This window comes from Anopheles stephensi, chromosome 2, assembly GCF_013141755.1.
Source record: "Anopheles stephensi strain Indian chromosome 2, UCI_ANSTEP_V1.0, whole genome shotgun sequence".
Lineage (NCBI taxonomy): Eukaryota > Metazoa > Arthropoda > Insecta > Diptera > Culicidae > Anopheles > Anopheles stephensi.
The window spans coordinates 39,932,746-39,946,831 of NC_050202.1; the positions used below are offsets into that span (position 1 = coordinate 39,932,746).

Here is a 14,086-nt window from a genome sequence, read left to right on the forward strand (position 1 = left end):
CGACGCCTTGATTCTTTCAGAAAGATTCAGCCAACCACTCATTTATGTAAAAAACCGAATAAGAACGGCTTGACCGTAGTATTAAAGTAAAGTAGGTGTGTTGTCTGGACAGTGGAAGTAGTAGAAAGCCTATACAAAGAACATACGATCTCGGTTCCACTGCGGTTCCGTGCCAGTTGGCGCCGTTGGAAATTGTGTCTTACAGAGTAAAGTGGCCTACACGCTAAAGTTGGGTCATTGCCTAAGCAAGTCGATCGCACCGCGAGCGACGTTCACTCAATCGACTTCCAGCTTTCGGAAGCTGCCAGCCAACCCGTACGTCGAGTTATCGTTCGCCCCCGTGCATCCGTTCAACGGCTGCTTGAGGGCACCGACCGACCCTTCCTTGGCCGCGTCCGAGTACATGCTCAGGTTAACGGCCATCGCGTCGTCCGCCAGCAGCTGGGTACGGTACCGTTCAAGCTCCTGCTTCCACAGCCGGATCATCTCGGCCATCGGCATCTCGCCGCCGTACTCCTTCGGCAGCAGGCGCTTCTCCAGCTCGATGTCCTTAATGTCCGTGTACAGCCGGATGCGATCGCGCAGCTTCTGCGAGATCAGCGACATCCCGAAATCGACCGCCATCTTCATCGCCGGATTGATGTTGCACCCGTACATCTCCCGGTGCCGCATGGGCAGGATCTTTTCACCATTCTTCGCGATCCTGACCGCTTCCTTGATCGTGAACAGTGTCAGGTACGGCAGCCCAATGCCGGTACCGACGCCCGCATGCACAAAGCCACGAATCTGGTTCTCCTCGTCCGCCATCAGCGTTTCGTAGCATATGCCGTGTATCTTCAGCATGTCCGCGTTGGTGTACTCGCGCAGATCGAACACACCCGGGCGGTAGAAGATCACCCGACGGCCTTCCCGATCGCGCTCGGGCAGGGCGAACATGTACCTGCAGCGAGTTGGACATTACAATTAGACACGGAAAATGGAGTGGCAGGAGGACAGCTCGCCCCATTTACCCGTCATCGATCAGCTTCTGCATCTTGGGCAGCCGGCAGTCGAGATTTTTAAACGCACCCTCGAACGCGTTCTTCAGCAGCACGTACCGCTCGATGTTTTCCTGCACGACCGGTATCTGGAACTTTTTGGCGCGCAGAAACTTCAGGAAGAAGTTGGCGTCTGCAAGAGAGAAAATGGCCACGAAAAGACGGGACGCCATTTGTCACACACACAATTCACACAGGACCAAGCGCGCATCGATCGACTTACCCATCCGGATTTTCATGATGCGTGGATTCTTCTCGGCCCACTCGCGCAACATCTGCAACGCATGGTCGCGGGTGGCTTGCGTTTCGCGCAGCTCCTCTTTGGCGATCAGTAGCAGCTCGTCCGACAGCTTGAAACGGTACTGGTCCGCCTTCGTGATGGCTTTCGTGTTCTTCATGCTGTTGTGCTGTGTATTTATGTGTGTGTGTGTGTGTGTGTGTGTGTGTGTGTGTGTGTGTGTGTGTGTGTGTGTGTGTGTGTGTGTTGGATGCGTCCTGGAATGTCTGCTGTAAAATCGGAAAGTGAAAAAGGACATTATGATGCATGTGTTCGTCACGTTCGTATGATGTGCGATTCGTCACGAGCGTGACACTAACAAGTACAACGTAGGAGGACGCTTCGTTCTTTGGGTGAGCTATAAGGACATTTTGAAACTTAAGGACCGAAAAACTCAATTGGAAAGGTCGGAAGTAAAGAAACAAGAGTAACGAAATCAACAATCGGACACGAAAGGAACGATCGCAACGAAAAGATCGAGAGATACGATCAGAAGAGAATGAATGATCGGAATATAAGGAACTTTTCTTCCTCCGTATGCTGCGCGGTGCCGTCTTCTAGGCCTTGAGCCTCTTCCGGTTAGAAGACGTAATGCAAGGTGCTCTTTCATCGCTGGATTGCTAAATGGCTCTATCGACTCATCGCATTTGTTGCATCGAGTCGATATCTATGCACCATCCCGAACACTTAGGGCTAGAGAAACTCTACGGCTCGCTCAACCCCGTTCCAGCGCTGGTCGGTCTTACCCTATGTTCCGCATGTCGCATGTTCGAATTCGACATCTCAACTCAGTGCTTCAAGGAACGTCTCCGGCTTTTGCCGTGGCCGCAGTGAATTGCGATGCATATCTTGTTTTTGTTATGTTTTTTAAATGAATTGTTACATCTTAATTAGGCCACACGGCCCGTTGAAGATTAAAATAAATAATAATAATAATAATAATAACTTTTAAGAGAATAGAAGAACAGAGATTGATTATAACGTCAAGAACGATTGAAGGAAGGAATGATCTGAGCGTAAGAAACGGTCGCAAGGACAGCTACGATAGCAATGTAAAGAACGATCGGTATTTAAGGAATGATTGAAACAAGGAATGATTGAACACACAGTCCAAGAAATCATCGTCCTTCATCACCTTCAGATATACCTTCTTGGCTTAACGATCTGCAAAGTGGCTTTTTTATTCCAATAGAACGGCTTACTGTGCCTTACTGAACCAATTTGAACCAAGTAGTTGGATGGACAGTGTTCACTCCAGATATATTAAACTGTGCAAATATATCAAATTGGTTCATTATGTTGGACATTCAGACATTTGGTTGTGACCTGAGACTCAAACTGCAAAGAAGAAACGATCGGAAGGAACTGAACAACAGACACGATGGGGCCAAAAGGAACGATTGCAAGGAAAGGAAAGAAGGATCGAAGATCGGCAGAAATACGATCGGAAAGAAATGAGTGATCAGAACGAAAGGAATGAGCTCTTCGATCGGAAGGAAAGGAACGTTCTCTGCTTTCTTGAAGTTTCATCAAGTCTCAAGGCCGTTAACCAATTTTTTTAATCACTAACAAGTACTACTACTAACAGAAACCAGAAGGAATAAAGGACACATAGGAGCTTCAATTCACCACCACATCACAAGAAACGGATCAGAGAAATAAAAAGGAAGAACGCCGTCCCTCTGCGTCTACTTAACATTCTAGCACTGGTCATTCTCCCGGGGTTTACACATGTTAATCGCTGAGGCCGATAGTCGAAGACTCGATAACATTTTTGCAGTTACTCTAACCTATTTGAACAACCAACGATCCTGTGCCGATTATGAAACCGCTAGAGATCTTACACATTGGAAACAATGGAAAAATGGACACCAAACCCGTGGGACGTTTCGCTTTTGGAGATCTAGTTTCGTTAGTTTGTCTATTAGCGGGCCGCGTTGTATAATCGGCCAGCGCTTGTCGGTCTCACAACGCCACCGAAGTACGGAAGGGGGTCTCACTCAACCTTCACCACAAACTTTCCTTCCTTTCTTTTTCACTCCGTTACCTACTTCGCTTGATGGCTCCGGTGAACAACAGCGCTCAGATGATTGATAATCTATATCAACGCACAAATTTCGGATTTATGTTGAATTATTTGTCCCGAAAAACTAACTTTGCTAAACAATTACTCTATTTAAGGGACTTTTTGGATACCTTTTTCTATCCTCTATGCACCGGCCCGACGTACACACATTTCCACCCAATGCGTCACGCTCGACTTAAGCTAACGGACCGAAGGAAAGGGCCACGCCTGGGACTTGTTCCACCACCAGACCAGATCCCGATCGCTCCTACGCCAATACACACACACACACCCGGTTCAATGTCACCGGGACCAGACCAGTTTCGCTTGTGGTCAATCCCTCCCAGCAGCTACCGCAATGATCTTACACAATCCCGCCTCCCTGCTCCCTTCCCTCCCGCACAATTCCGAAACGAAAGCGAATGTGCGACAGCCAGCAAGCAGCGACACGTGTCTTGAAGGCAAAGGACCAAAGTGCAAAACGGGTTTATCTGTAGGGAAGGCCCTCTCGGAAAGGATGCTCCGACCAATGCGAATACGAAAAGCAATTAGCCGCACACGGTCACGATCACTACGATCGTCACTCAATTTAGGTCACTGTGTCTCTCCCGGTGTTCTTGTGCGATCTTGTGTCAAGATAGAGTATTGGCAGCCTTTCTTTCCCACCTCTCCGGACTGGCTGGCTGGGCTGGAGTGTTGGCCTGGTATCGGTTGCGCAAGCACACACACACACACACACACACCCCCCCGGTGGTGTGTCACAAATCAATCTGTGGCGGTTGTGGTTCGGTTCGACGGATCGCGCCATTCGTCCGATGATATGCCACTTATTGTCTATCCGCTGCCATTTGCAAACCCGCGGACTGTGATGGTTTAACCTCCTTTTTTGCAGCTGCATTGAGCCGTTCGGCCCGTTCGATGCACTTTTGCAATGCATTCGCTCTGCAACGGACATGGTCGCAGAAGAACTCTTCTGGTCGACCACGTGCATCATACGTGGTGGCAATGTGTCGTTGCTCAACCGTCGAGCGCAAACAAAAAGAGTCCACTTGTCCAATTGCATCAGCGTCTAGCTGGGCGGTTGGTGAAATTGCGGACGCGGACAAAGGAATTACAGATGCAAACGGCCGAGAGGGCTCGACTCGTGCCTAATGAGGAGAGGGTCATTTTTAATAATTTCAATTACGAGCAGCGGTTGTTGGGTTTCGTTTAGCAATCGGACCACTTCGGACGTTGTAGTGTTAAGAGCAAATTAAAGCTGATCGTACACCTGGACACCTGGTCCTGGTCCATGGCAGAAATTCTGGCGTTGAGCTTCAAAATGCCTGGGTAGTGGTGTTTTGAGAAGAAAAATATAAAATTTCGCATGATATTGTGCAGATTTGCATGCATTAAAGAATATTTACTCGATCGATCATTTGATGAGCCTGTGTCCTAACGATCTACTCAACTTAGTCCCTCAAGTTTAGTCCCTCAGCGAACAAACTGGAGATCTTAACCCATTACTGCCCAGCATTTGAAATTTTATACGCAAAATATTCCCTGTTGTTAAACTGTTTTAAGTTATTGTCACTCTTCTGCATTATGTTCTCGCACACAAAGTTGGGCATAAATGGATGCGCAAAAGTGATCATCAAAAATTCTTCTTCTTGCTCGCCGGTCTTAGTGCATTCGAGTTTCTCAACACCATCTCTTCAGAGGAAACATCTAACTCTAGTCAGAGAGTTACAAAATACAGTACACTGAAGAAAAAAACCTGTGGCTTTTCCGATCGATGCCTTAGGCTAAGAGCCATAATGTCCTTCCAAACAGCCAAATTGATGATCATTTCTATGTCACATCCCAAGCCGTTTCGTTGTTACATAAATTTTTCATTAGCAGGTGATCGATTCATTCATTCTGCCCAGACAGCCTGTCCCGAGAAAGGTTTGAAGTCTTTTTGTACGAGCGAATCACCATTTTGAGATCAATTATACCCATCAACATTTAATCTATTAGAATTAGAATTCATCAGCAAATATGCTGATATAAGACCATCGTCAAATCCAGTAAAACCTCGAGTAAAACCGGGTGTTCTATGCTCTCCTGGCACGGGCCACATAAAAAGGCAATACGATATGCAGTTCGTAAGTTACCTTGGAGAGATTCCAGGCATATCAATCATATCGGTATCTTCATCTTGGCCTGCAAAAATTAAATACTAAGAGAAAGATTGGGCAAGCATTTATTGTTGCACGCCTCTTCCATCGAACTAGCACTTCCGAGCTAGACATAGGACACTCCTCCTTTCTAACGATTTATCGCGTAGTTAAATGATCGCCGATCATCTCTTGCATTGCAAGAAACGGAGATCACTAGTGCAAGCGCCATTCAGTTTTGATAACGCTATTCAAAAGCTCATTCGGAAAACGGAAAGAAACGGTTTTGTTTAATGAAGTCCACCGTCGAAATTTATCTCGCCAGTCTTTTAATGTCTAAGCTTGGTAACGTCCACTAGCGTCGGTCCGCTGCAAGCAAGATCCAGCGATCTGGTGTCCTTCACCAGAGTTGCTGAACTCCGAGCGACAAGATTTATGCTTCACCTTTTTGAGTTTCTTTTTGCATTTTAAAAATTCAAACTTCAAGATTATAAAAGCCACAGCCAGTTTATAACACAAACCTCCAAAAATAGTTGCAGCTGGAGACAAAGCAATAATTTGCCAGGATGCACGATCGTTCTTTCGCAGTTCGATTTTTCCGTCCTGTTCTGTGATGAGGTTTTGCAACAAAAGTTCAACTGCTCAGAAAAAAAAACAAGCTGTACTCATCCAATGGCACTCTGACAAGTCCTGCTAGAATCTACCCTGGCAAACGGGTAAAAGTATTTTTACCTCTGACCGGTTCTGCCGGGGCCAACCATCTTCTTCCTCGTCTTCATAGCATTTAACAACACATCGTTAAAGGAAAGACACGTTAAAACTGGGTATTTTCTCGTGATCGTCGTCGTTGTCGTCAAATTAATTTTCTTAAACTTTCTGTTCATTCTTTTCCCGAAAGAGCACAGTTCCTTGGTTCATTTTCTTTGCCCGAAGCTTTGGCAGAGCATCGAACTAACCTTCCCCATTGCGGTGGGGCTAACTAAGCAGGAGTCGCGAGCAACACCAGTTTCACAATTTGTAATGTAATGTAGCGATAGAACAATACATTTAAAATTTGCTGTGAGGTATTTCCATACGTGGTGCTGAAACGATTTCAAAAGATTTCAATGGCAGCGGAGAATACGAACGCGCCCCTAATCTGATTGTCATCGAAAGATGGCACGCAATCTTATCAGCCAAATCCGGTTCACCGTTACACGCAATCCTATCAGCGCGCGAAGAACGCAATACATTCCTTCCTGCCACTTCCGGGGTGAACGAATGGGCCAAGCTACATATTACCATAAACCATAAACACACGTGACCCCCAGGTACCTCAAGGATTGGCGCGGACATCAAACGGTGTGGGCGAACGTGGGCCCAAAGAACAGCTGCAACGCAAACCTTGGCGCAAACGTTAATCCGTTCGTGGAAATACGGACCGTATCGGTATCGGTTGTGGTATCGTCGCACATTCTTCACGCCAATATGTATATCTATCTTACAGACAAAAACTACACGTTGCGCTTACATGCTTGACGAACCGGTTCCCACAAATGGATGGGGCCTATCTGCTGCTGAATCCGCTGATGCCGCTGCTGCTTGCTGCCAAACCATCCTTGATTTTAACCATCGCTGTTAACATTTTGGGGGGTGGCCTTACCCGCGCGAAGGAACGGGAAGTTCCGGATTCTCGGTTTATGAATAATCAATACGAATATTTTATTTTACGGTTTTTTTTCAAAAATTCTTCGAAACTTTTTTGTGGTTGGTAATAAATTTGGGTAATCACCAATCAGCATACAACTGGCTGAGCTCCAGAGTCCCCATTCCAAAAGCCCCATCTATTTCACCACATTGCGGCTTTCACCAAACTGTCGTTTACGTTAGGGACATGTGTGTTAAGCTGATCGTACACAGATGGAAAGAAATGTGATCCAATCCATGATTTCTGTACAATTTTTTTCCGTTGAAACGAAAGATAAAACGAAGCATTTTATTGGGGAAGATCAGCTTTTTTATCCTCCAGGAGATAAAGGATGGAAAGGAAATGGGACACAAAGAGGATGCTGAGCTGATCCTTAAGTATGACCCAAACCGGCTGGATAATTTATTGAACCGAGTAGACAGAGCTCGGCAAAAAGGAGTCCAGAAGAAAGTCAAAAAAAAACGCCACGGCAACGACAACGGCACTTCATGGTCAGGCCGTTGCATCGACTGTTGCAACGGTGTCATCCAGTGTCCCGTGAAGCGAGCTATTGCTTAATCGCATCTTGAACCACTCTCGCCTGCAGGTGTCCCTCGCTCACCCACCGCCTTTTTTTCTCCCCCAGCTGCTGGTGAGGATCTTTTCGCACCCTGCGTTTCAAGGTTAGTGCAGCGTTCAAAGGGCAAATAACCGTTGTCGGTTGGTTGGTGCGGGCTGCGTGCACTCGCATGGTGAACAAAAGCGCAAGTATCGATGCACTTGACGTGCATCACCACACCACCGTCGCCCAGCCTTTACCTGACCAGCATCATCAACGACTGGTTAGGAATATTGGCCTTGCGCAGGCTGTAATCAACGCCACCCCGACATGCATTAGAATGAAATGTGTTCCGGGCGAGAGAAACCAGTCCTTGAGGTGCAGAGCCGGTGAGGCAAGATAGCTTAGCGTTACACCTAATCTCTTAATGATCGGTACCGTCCCACACGGTAAGGGGACAGAGGGATGCTGGACCGCACCGCTAGTAGAGGTATCCCTTGCTCCCCTTTCCCCCTCCCCACGGGTGTAAAGCCATCATAACCGCGAGTGATCATATTGTTGATCGTGATCGATCGATGGCGTAAAAAGTGAACACCATATTGCTGTATTCATTTCTCTCCAGGCGCTATTTTGCTGCTTTGCGTATCGAAGAAAACAAAAAACCTCTAATTACATATGAATGTAGCTTTTTTCCTTGGTAAGTGGCATTGCAAGAAGTGATTAAGAGTGCAGGCGGTTACGAGGCAAGACAAGCGAGCCTTAAGAACTAATGACATATTCTGGGTCGAGGTTTTAGGAAATATGAAACAGGGGTGTACTTATCTACCGAGCTAAGCGGACTTCCTTTTTGAAGTGTACTAATAGGTAAGCGTTAGGCTAGAATCTCAAATAAAGCTGTGGAAAAAACACCCACTATTTCAACTGATTTATATCAATAGAAAAGAGGATAATCTGAGGGCTCACAAAGAGCTATCTCCAAGCGGGCAACAAATTGCAGGAGGTCCTTGACGAGATTCTAGAAGCAACGCCATACACGTGCGCCTCAATAATAGCCATTATCTAACCCTTGTGCACCGACGGTCTGCTGCGCACGATCAGGGAAGTTCAAGAACTGTGACCACAAGCGGCGAGTGATGTACGATCAAACAGCTTCCCGCTTAGCTCACACTCCCCGGCTCTATACACAGTTCCATGAGCGTTAGTGGCTAGTAACACTTACCTTTATTCCTTCACCTTGTGCGCTGCTGTCTGGACAGGATGGGATCACCGTATTCCACCGGCTTGGGTACCAGCACAGGGCGGAGCAACGCTATTGGAAAGAGTTATGTGACGTCTTAATCTTTCCTTAACCTTTTTTACATTCACAGCATTCCGCAGGTCTAGTCACCAAACATCTCGCACGCACTCACTCGAACGAACAGACGGGCGCTGGACAGCTGCGAGTTATTCTGCAAAAAGCACAGACTACGACGACGACGACACTTTGCTCACACTGGCCTATCTTTTGCCTAGCTAGTAGGAACAACAGGGTTCGTCTCTTGCTCTCGCTTGCCTAGCAGCTTCGACGGTCGGACGAAACGCCTCTGTCCAGTTTGCCGGTTGAACCACGAATGAACGATCAGTTGCGATCACACCGGTTTCGCGCGACTACGAACGACGACTTGAACGGGTGTGTGGACAATGGGGTGTGTTTGATCGCACACACCACAAACAACGAAACGAAACACAAACACAAACAACCGCGGACTAGCTAACCGCACGTTCTGTACTGTGCGCGTGGTTTGCTGAGCTAGCCCGCGAAATAGTTGCATGCTGTTCCGCGTGATGCAATATTTTCGGACAGATGAACTATTTGTCAACGACCCCCCTGTCCGAAATGTGCTTTCCTAATCACATTTTCAGCGGTTACCAACGGTTGCCAAGAAAGGTTGCTAACGGCGTTGTTTTTCTTTTTTTCAACAGCTCAGCACTTGGCGAAGAGAAAGTTCTACCGCAACTGCAGAGCGAACCCTTTGTTTCCGTTTCATCCTAGGCAGGAAGGCAGGAAGCACGGTGCCGGGTTGTGTTTGATAAACAAGCTACTTCGGGTATTTAAAAGTGTAGACGCAAGTACTTGCTGCATGCGACATAAAACAAACTCACAATCTAACATCGTGGAAGAACTTTGATGGGGCCATCAAAGTAACACTTATTCGCCTTCACTCGTAACAAAAAACCGGAATCTCGATTATCACGAGAATTTTGCAGAAAAAAAACCGGCCCGAATAGTAACTTTGGAAACCGAAAGCGATTTCCCAGACCGGTCCAGTGTGAATGAACTAGAGTGAGCAGATAACTTACGGTGACTATTAGAATAAACGGTTTGCGAATATTTAAATTATGTAGCAGCGTATTAGCAGCTTGCACAGCAACACCAAAAAACAATCCGCTCACTGCTTCATCGTTGCTGGCAACACTGCTCCAGTTAAACGTCAAACTTGCAAATGCGGACAATATTTTCATAACAAACTTTGACAAGTGCACCAGCGCTTTGTTGACGGTTTTGGCAAAAAAACGTGCCGCACGTTTCGGAAAGTCCTGCACGATGGTTAATCCAGCTGGAAGGAAGAGTGTAGTTGCGAAAAAAGGGAATTTGGTGAAAATCGGTAGCGTATCGGTTCAGCTCCAACCAACGTACGTCAGGGTTTTGTTTTTGTAACAGTGCGTTTGCTTTTCGTTTTAGAAACTGCGTGGAACCATGATGACTCTACCGTTCCAACGGCGACGAGTGAAAAACTTGTTGAAGATGGCCCTGCTACCCAAACGCGCGCTATGGTAGAGGAAGTGTGCCAGCAGCAAGCCATTCCGAGTGATTTGGAATTACAGCTCCAAGAGTACTTCAAGGACCGGCCGTTAGTGAAACCGCTGCCACCAGCAGAAGCGAGCACGGTAGACATCGATCTGGCCGATCCGGACGAAGAAACATGGATCATTCAAGTGCCCGCCACCGTGAACGTTCAGCTCGACCTGATTGGGAAGAAGCTTAATCTAGACGCTTCCCGTACGACGATCAAAAACTGCTCCGTCCCGCTCGAATCGCACGTTCAGATGAACAGTGACGAGCGTGTGATCGGTTTGCTTGCAGGATCGCGCGTTAAATCGTTCGTTCCGACCGGTTTTATACGCATCAGTCAGGCACTTTCGGCGCTGGACGTACCGGATGCCGCCTTGAAGGCGAGCAACCCGAACCACATTAGTGTACCGTACCCGGAGGACATCCGCGAACGCCATCCTCTGCTCGGATACGATTTTAACGAACTCATCGCTTTACCGAAACGTGTGCAGAAGCAACTGTCCTTTGCCCGACAGAAAGCCGCACTGATGTACCAAACCGTTGACAAATCGTCGAAGAAAAAGGCCAAAACGGTTATGGGGAACACGGTGGACGTGCCTCGCCCGGCTACGAGCGAGCAGCAAAACGTCGTAACACCGGTCAAGAGAGAACAACCGGTAACTGAATCTGCACCAAAATCAGCAAGCAAACGGAAACGTTCAGCCGGGGTACCGACGGAGGAAAAGGAAGTGCAAATGGTATCAGCGATAAAGCAGGAACCTTTGTCGCCGAAGCGGAAGAAGAGCAAAAAGGCCGACAGCAACGAGGAAGGTTTCGTGCAAACGGCAAGCGTTAAAAAGGAGGTATCGGTAGAGGACGATATTTCCTGGCTGCTTAACATCTAGCAGCTTCCAATAAATGTCAATCATTCGGACGCTTTCGTTCGTGCTCTCTATGCTGATTCTTTCCGAAAGGCGACACGGCGCGACATTTTCGCACATACGCGGAGAATTTTAGTTTTATTTCCCGACCACAGCTGTCACCGGGCACCCGTGTTAGATTGTGCTTCGTTCTGGTTTAACTCCCTGGAATGCTGGCGGATGGAGAAGAAAAAAAAAACAATACGGTGATGCATTTAGCGAGCGGAACTACGCACACGTCCTTCCATTCTCGCCCGTCCTGTTCCAAACCCCATCACACACGCTCGTACGCGCCTACACTTGATTAATATGTATATGTATTTTGATTCTCTACCTCGGTCCCAACTCACCATTTAACGATTCAGAGGTGCCATGTTTGTGCAAGCCGATAAAATCAAAGGAACAGTCGTCCCAATCGGGGTCGAGCGAACCGGAACACACCGTAAGCCGCCAGCCCAAGCAAACCATACTTCATGGTATACTTGACCATCCGGTGCCCAAAGCTGGCCGGTGGAATCGTAACGATCGACTCGATGCTGCTCTTGTCGACCTTGCCCCAGTGCTTGGCAATGCCGGCCGCATGCCCAATCCCAACCACGCCGACCACGCGCACCGGCTCGGGATGTCCATCAACCGGGTTGATCTGTGGCAAGGCAGCCATCTGCAGCGAATGGCATAGGTACAGGTCCCGCTCGTCGATAAACACGCGTCCAAAGGCGGGGAACTCGTCGGCCATTTCGAGCATTATCTCCTCAAGCAAATCTTTCCGCTTGCACTGCTCCACCTCCTCGATGCTGATGTCATCGTCGATGAACAGCAGCTTCGGTATCAGCTTGATCGTTTGCCACAGGGAAAGGCCACGCAGTGCCCGGTGCAGCGTTACCTTGATCTGCCGATCGCCCAGCTGTATCACGCAGTTTGGGATCTGTTGCGCTTCCTTGACCGCGCACCGAAACTCACCGCCCGGGGCCATGCCCAGCTTCTTGGTAAACTTGGCGTTCATGTTTAGCAGCAGAATGTAAAATAGTCCATTGATCGACCCGTTCGTCCGGATGATGGCACGCATCTTGGCCATATTCATCTCCTTCGCCTCCTCGAGCAGCGTTTTTTCGTCGTACTTTAGAATGTGTACACGCGAGGGGCACAGTTCCAGCATCACTACGTGTGGCCGCACATTACGCATCACGAGCGAAACGTCCCGCTGTGAACTCTCGCTAAAATGGGCCGTCCCGACCAGATACACCTTCGTACCGTCCGGTTTCGTTAGCAGCGTCACCGTCTCCGGAAGATTGCGATCAAACTCTTCGAGCGTGGCGTACAGCGGAATGGCCGAGTCGGATCCACTCTCCACTGGCAGCTGAGACACGTTGGCCGTCGTATCGCGTGAATCCTTCTCACCCTGCGTCGTAGCGGTGGACGTGTCGGACTGCGACATGTTAACGCTGACATCGGGAGCCCGAGGCGTACTGGCCGTCAGCACCTCGCCGTCCTCCTCTGACGAGCTCACGAACGAAAGCGTCGCATTGTTGATCGTGTCCGACAGCTCACCGGCAGCGCTCAGATCCAGGCTAAGCGTGCTGGCGGTGCTGTTCAGTGCGGTCGCATCACCAATCGTGTCACCTGTCGCCGCCGTCTGGTCAAGATTGTTGTTCCGCAAGCTGTCCAGAAGCTGTTGCGTAGAATCCTTGGCACTTTTCTTCTGCTTTACAACACGAAGCGTTTCGTTCCAGTCACCAGTCAGGTTCACATTTTCGATGTCTACAAAGAACGTAGTGGTCAGTCACAATGGGAGAGCTGCGGCGACGTCCGACCTACTTACCACTGTTGCTCAAATCGGAGCTGTTCATCTTGTCCGAATCGAGCGTCGAACTGAACGTTTGATCCAGTGCGCTGTTATACTCCGAGGACGAGCTGATCGGCGAGGACATTTCGACGTCCTTTCGTGTGTTGCAGGTATCCACCACACAGGCACAAAGAGCACCACGTAACCGTTTTACGCACCGCGCGTATCGTTATGCGTCGTTGCAGCGCGAAAGAGACAAGGTCGTTGCACGTACGTACGTCTGCAGGAATCCACCGAATAGGAGCCACGCACCCAAACGCGTTGTTATGCACCTGGAATGTTGTTTCGGCACGTCAGCGAAATGACAAATGTACGAGCGGTGGTTGCTTGATAAGAAAAACGTAAACAAATCAGCTCGGCGTTCTGGATGGGCAAGCGCGTGGGCAGTTCTACTACGGCGTATCCCGATCGTCGTGATTATGCTGATAACGCTCGAGCTAAACGCAGTGTACAATTTACATTTGAACAAATATTTAGAATGTTGTACTTTTCGTGCCCGATTTGTTTTGCATGATGCACTGTCACCGAACGCGTTTATGGGGCCGGATTCATCGCTCCAACAAAGATTAAAGTAAACCAAGGTTGCTATAGCTCGTTTTCAAATGTCGGAAGTTAACGGACACCACATGTCTTCGTATCGAAGGTCGTATTCTCGCGCCCGTTCGTATTGCAGAAATTTTCTCAACATCATGAAGCAAACCCCCAGAAAGAAATAATTGCTCGTTATATTTTCTTTTTATCATGTGGGGGAAAAGTTTTTGTTTTGTTT

The 14,086-nt window shown here is 48.3% G+C and overlaps 3 protein-coding genes across 8 annotated transcripts; 1 reads left to right on the plus strand and 2 right to left on the minus strand.

The window, feature by feature from the left end:
* Positions 1-41: 41 nt before the first annotated feature.
* Positions 42-9,713, minus strand: LOC118507888 (alpha-tocopherol transfer protein-like). Of its 5 annotated transcripts, none has more exons than XM_036047127.1 (6): positions 9,152-9,713; positions 8,962-9,051; positions 1,523-1,541; positions 1,261-1,474; positions 1,011-1,170; positions 50-940 (listed from the first exon to the last, which is right to left on the minus strand). In XM_036047127.1, exons 4-6 carry the CDS (start codon positions 1,433-1,435, stop codon positions 277-279), a joined length of 999 nt encoding a protein of 332 aa, XP_035903020.1. In that variant the 5' UTR covers positions 1,436-1,474; positions 1,523-1,541; positions 8,962-9,051; positions 9,152-9,713; the 3' UTR covers positions 50-276. The 5 variants fall into 5 exon arrangements, with proteins under 5 accessions (XP_035903016.1, XP_035903018.1, XP_035903020.1 ...); XM_036047124.1 differs by having other exon boundaries at positions 1,523-1,544; XM_036047123.1 differs by having other exon boundaries at positions 42-940; positions 1,261-1,544; positions 9,152-9,711.
* Positions 9,714-10,226: 513 nt separating this feature from the next.
* LOC118507887 lies at positions 10,227-11,494 on the plus strand. Its single transcript, XM_036047122.1, has 2 exons — positions 10,227-10,387; positions 10,465-11,494. The coding sequence occupies exons 1-2, from the start codon at positions 10,327-10,329 to the stop codon at positions 11,457-11,459; spliced, it is 1,056 nt and encodes a 351-aa protein (XP_035903015.1). The 5' UTR covers positions 10,227-10,326; the 3' UTR covers positions 11,460-11,494.
* Positions 11,495-11,544: 50 nt separating this feature from the next.
* LOC118507886 (traB domain-containing protein) lies at positions 11,545-13,850 on the minus strand. Of its 2 annotated transcripts, XM_036047119.1 has the most exons (3): positions 13,294-13,850; positions 11,825-13,232; positions 11,545-11,647 (listed from the first exon to the last, which is right to left on the minus strand). In XM_036047119.1, the coding sequence occupies exons 1-2, from the start codon at positions 13,400-13,402 to the stop codon at positions 11,869-11,871; spliced, it is 1,473 nt and encodes a 490-aa protein (XP_035903012.1). In that variant the 5' UTR covers positions 13,403-13,850; the 3' UTR covers positions 11,545-11,647; positions 11,825-11,868. The 2 variants fall into 2 exon arrangements, with proteins under 2 accessions (XP_035903012.1, XP_035903011.1); XM_036047118.1 differs by having other exon boundaries at positions 11,545-13,232.
* Positions 13,851-14,086: the final 236 nt, after the last annotated feature.

Bases quoted from the DNA above. Each gene is read 5' to 3' on its own strand.
- LOC118507888 (XM_036047123.1), bottom strand. From the start codon at position 1,435: ATGAAGAACACGAAAGCCATCACGAAGGCGGACCAGTACCGTTTCAAG. The intron at 1,171-1,260 runs GTAAGTCGATCG...TCTCTCTTGCAG, and splicing joins CATCATGAAAATCCGGATGG to ACGCCAACTTCTTCCTGAAG. The intron at 941-1,010 runs GTAAATGGGGCG...AACTCGCTGCAG, and splicing joins CAGAAGCTGATCGATGACGG to GTACATGTTCGCCCTGCCCG.
- LOC118507887 (XM_036047122.1), top strand. From the start codon at position 10,327: ATGGTTAATCCAGCTGGAAGGAAGAGTGTAGTTGCGAAAAAAGGGAAT. The intron at 10,388-10,464 runs GTAGCGTATCGG...TTTTCGTTTTAG, and splicing joins AGGGAATTTGGTGAAAATCG to AAACTGCGTGGAACCATGAT.
- LOC118507886 (XM_036047119.1), bottom strand. From the start codon at position 13,402: ATGTCCTCGCCGATCAGCTCGTCCTCGGAGTATAACAGCGCACTGGAT. The intron at 13,233-13,293 runs GTAAGTAGGTCG...CGTTCTTTGTAG, and splicing joins CTCCGATTTGAGCAACAGTG to ACATCGAAAATGTGAACCTG.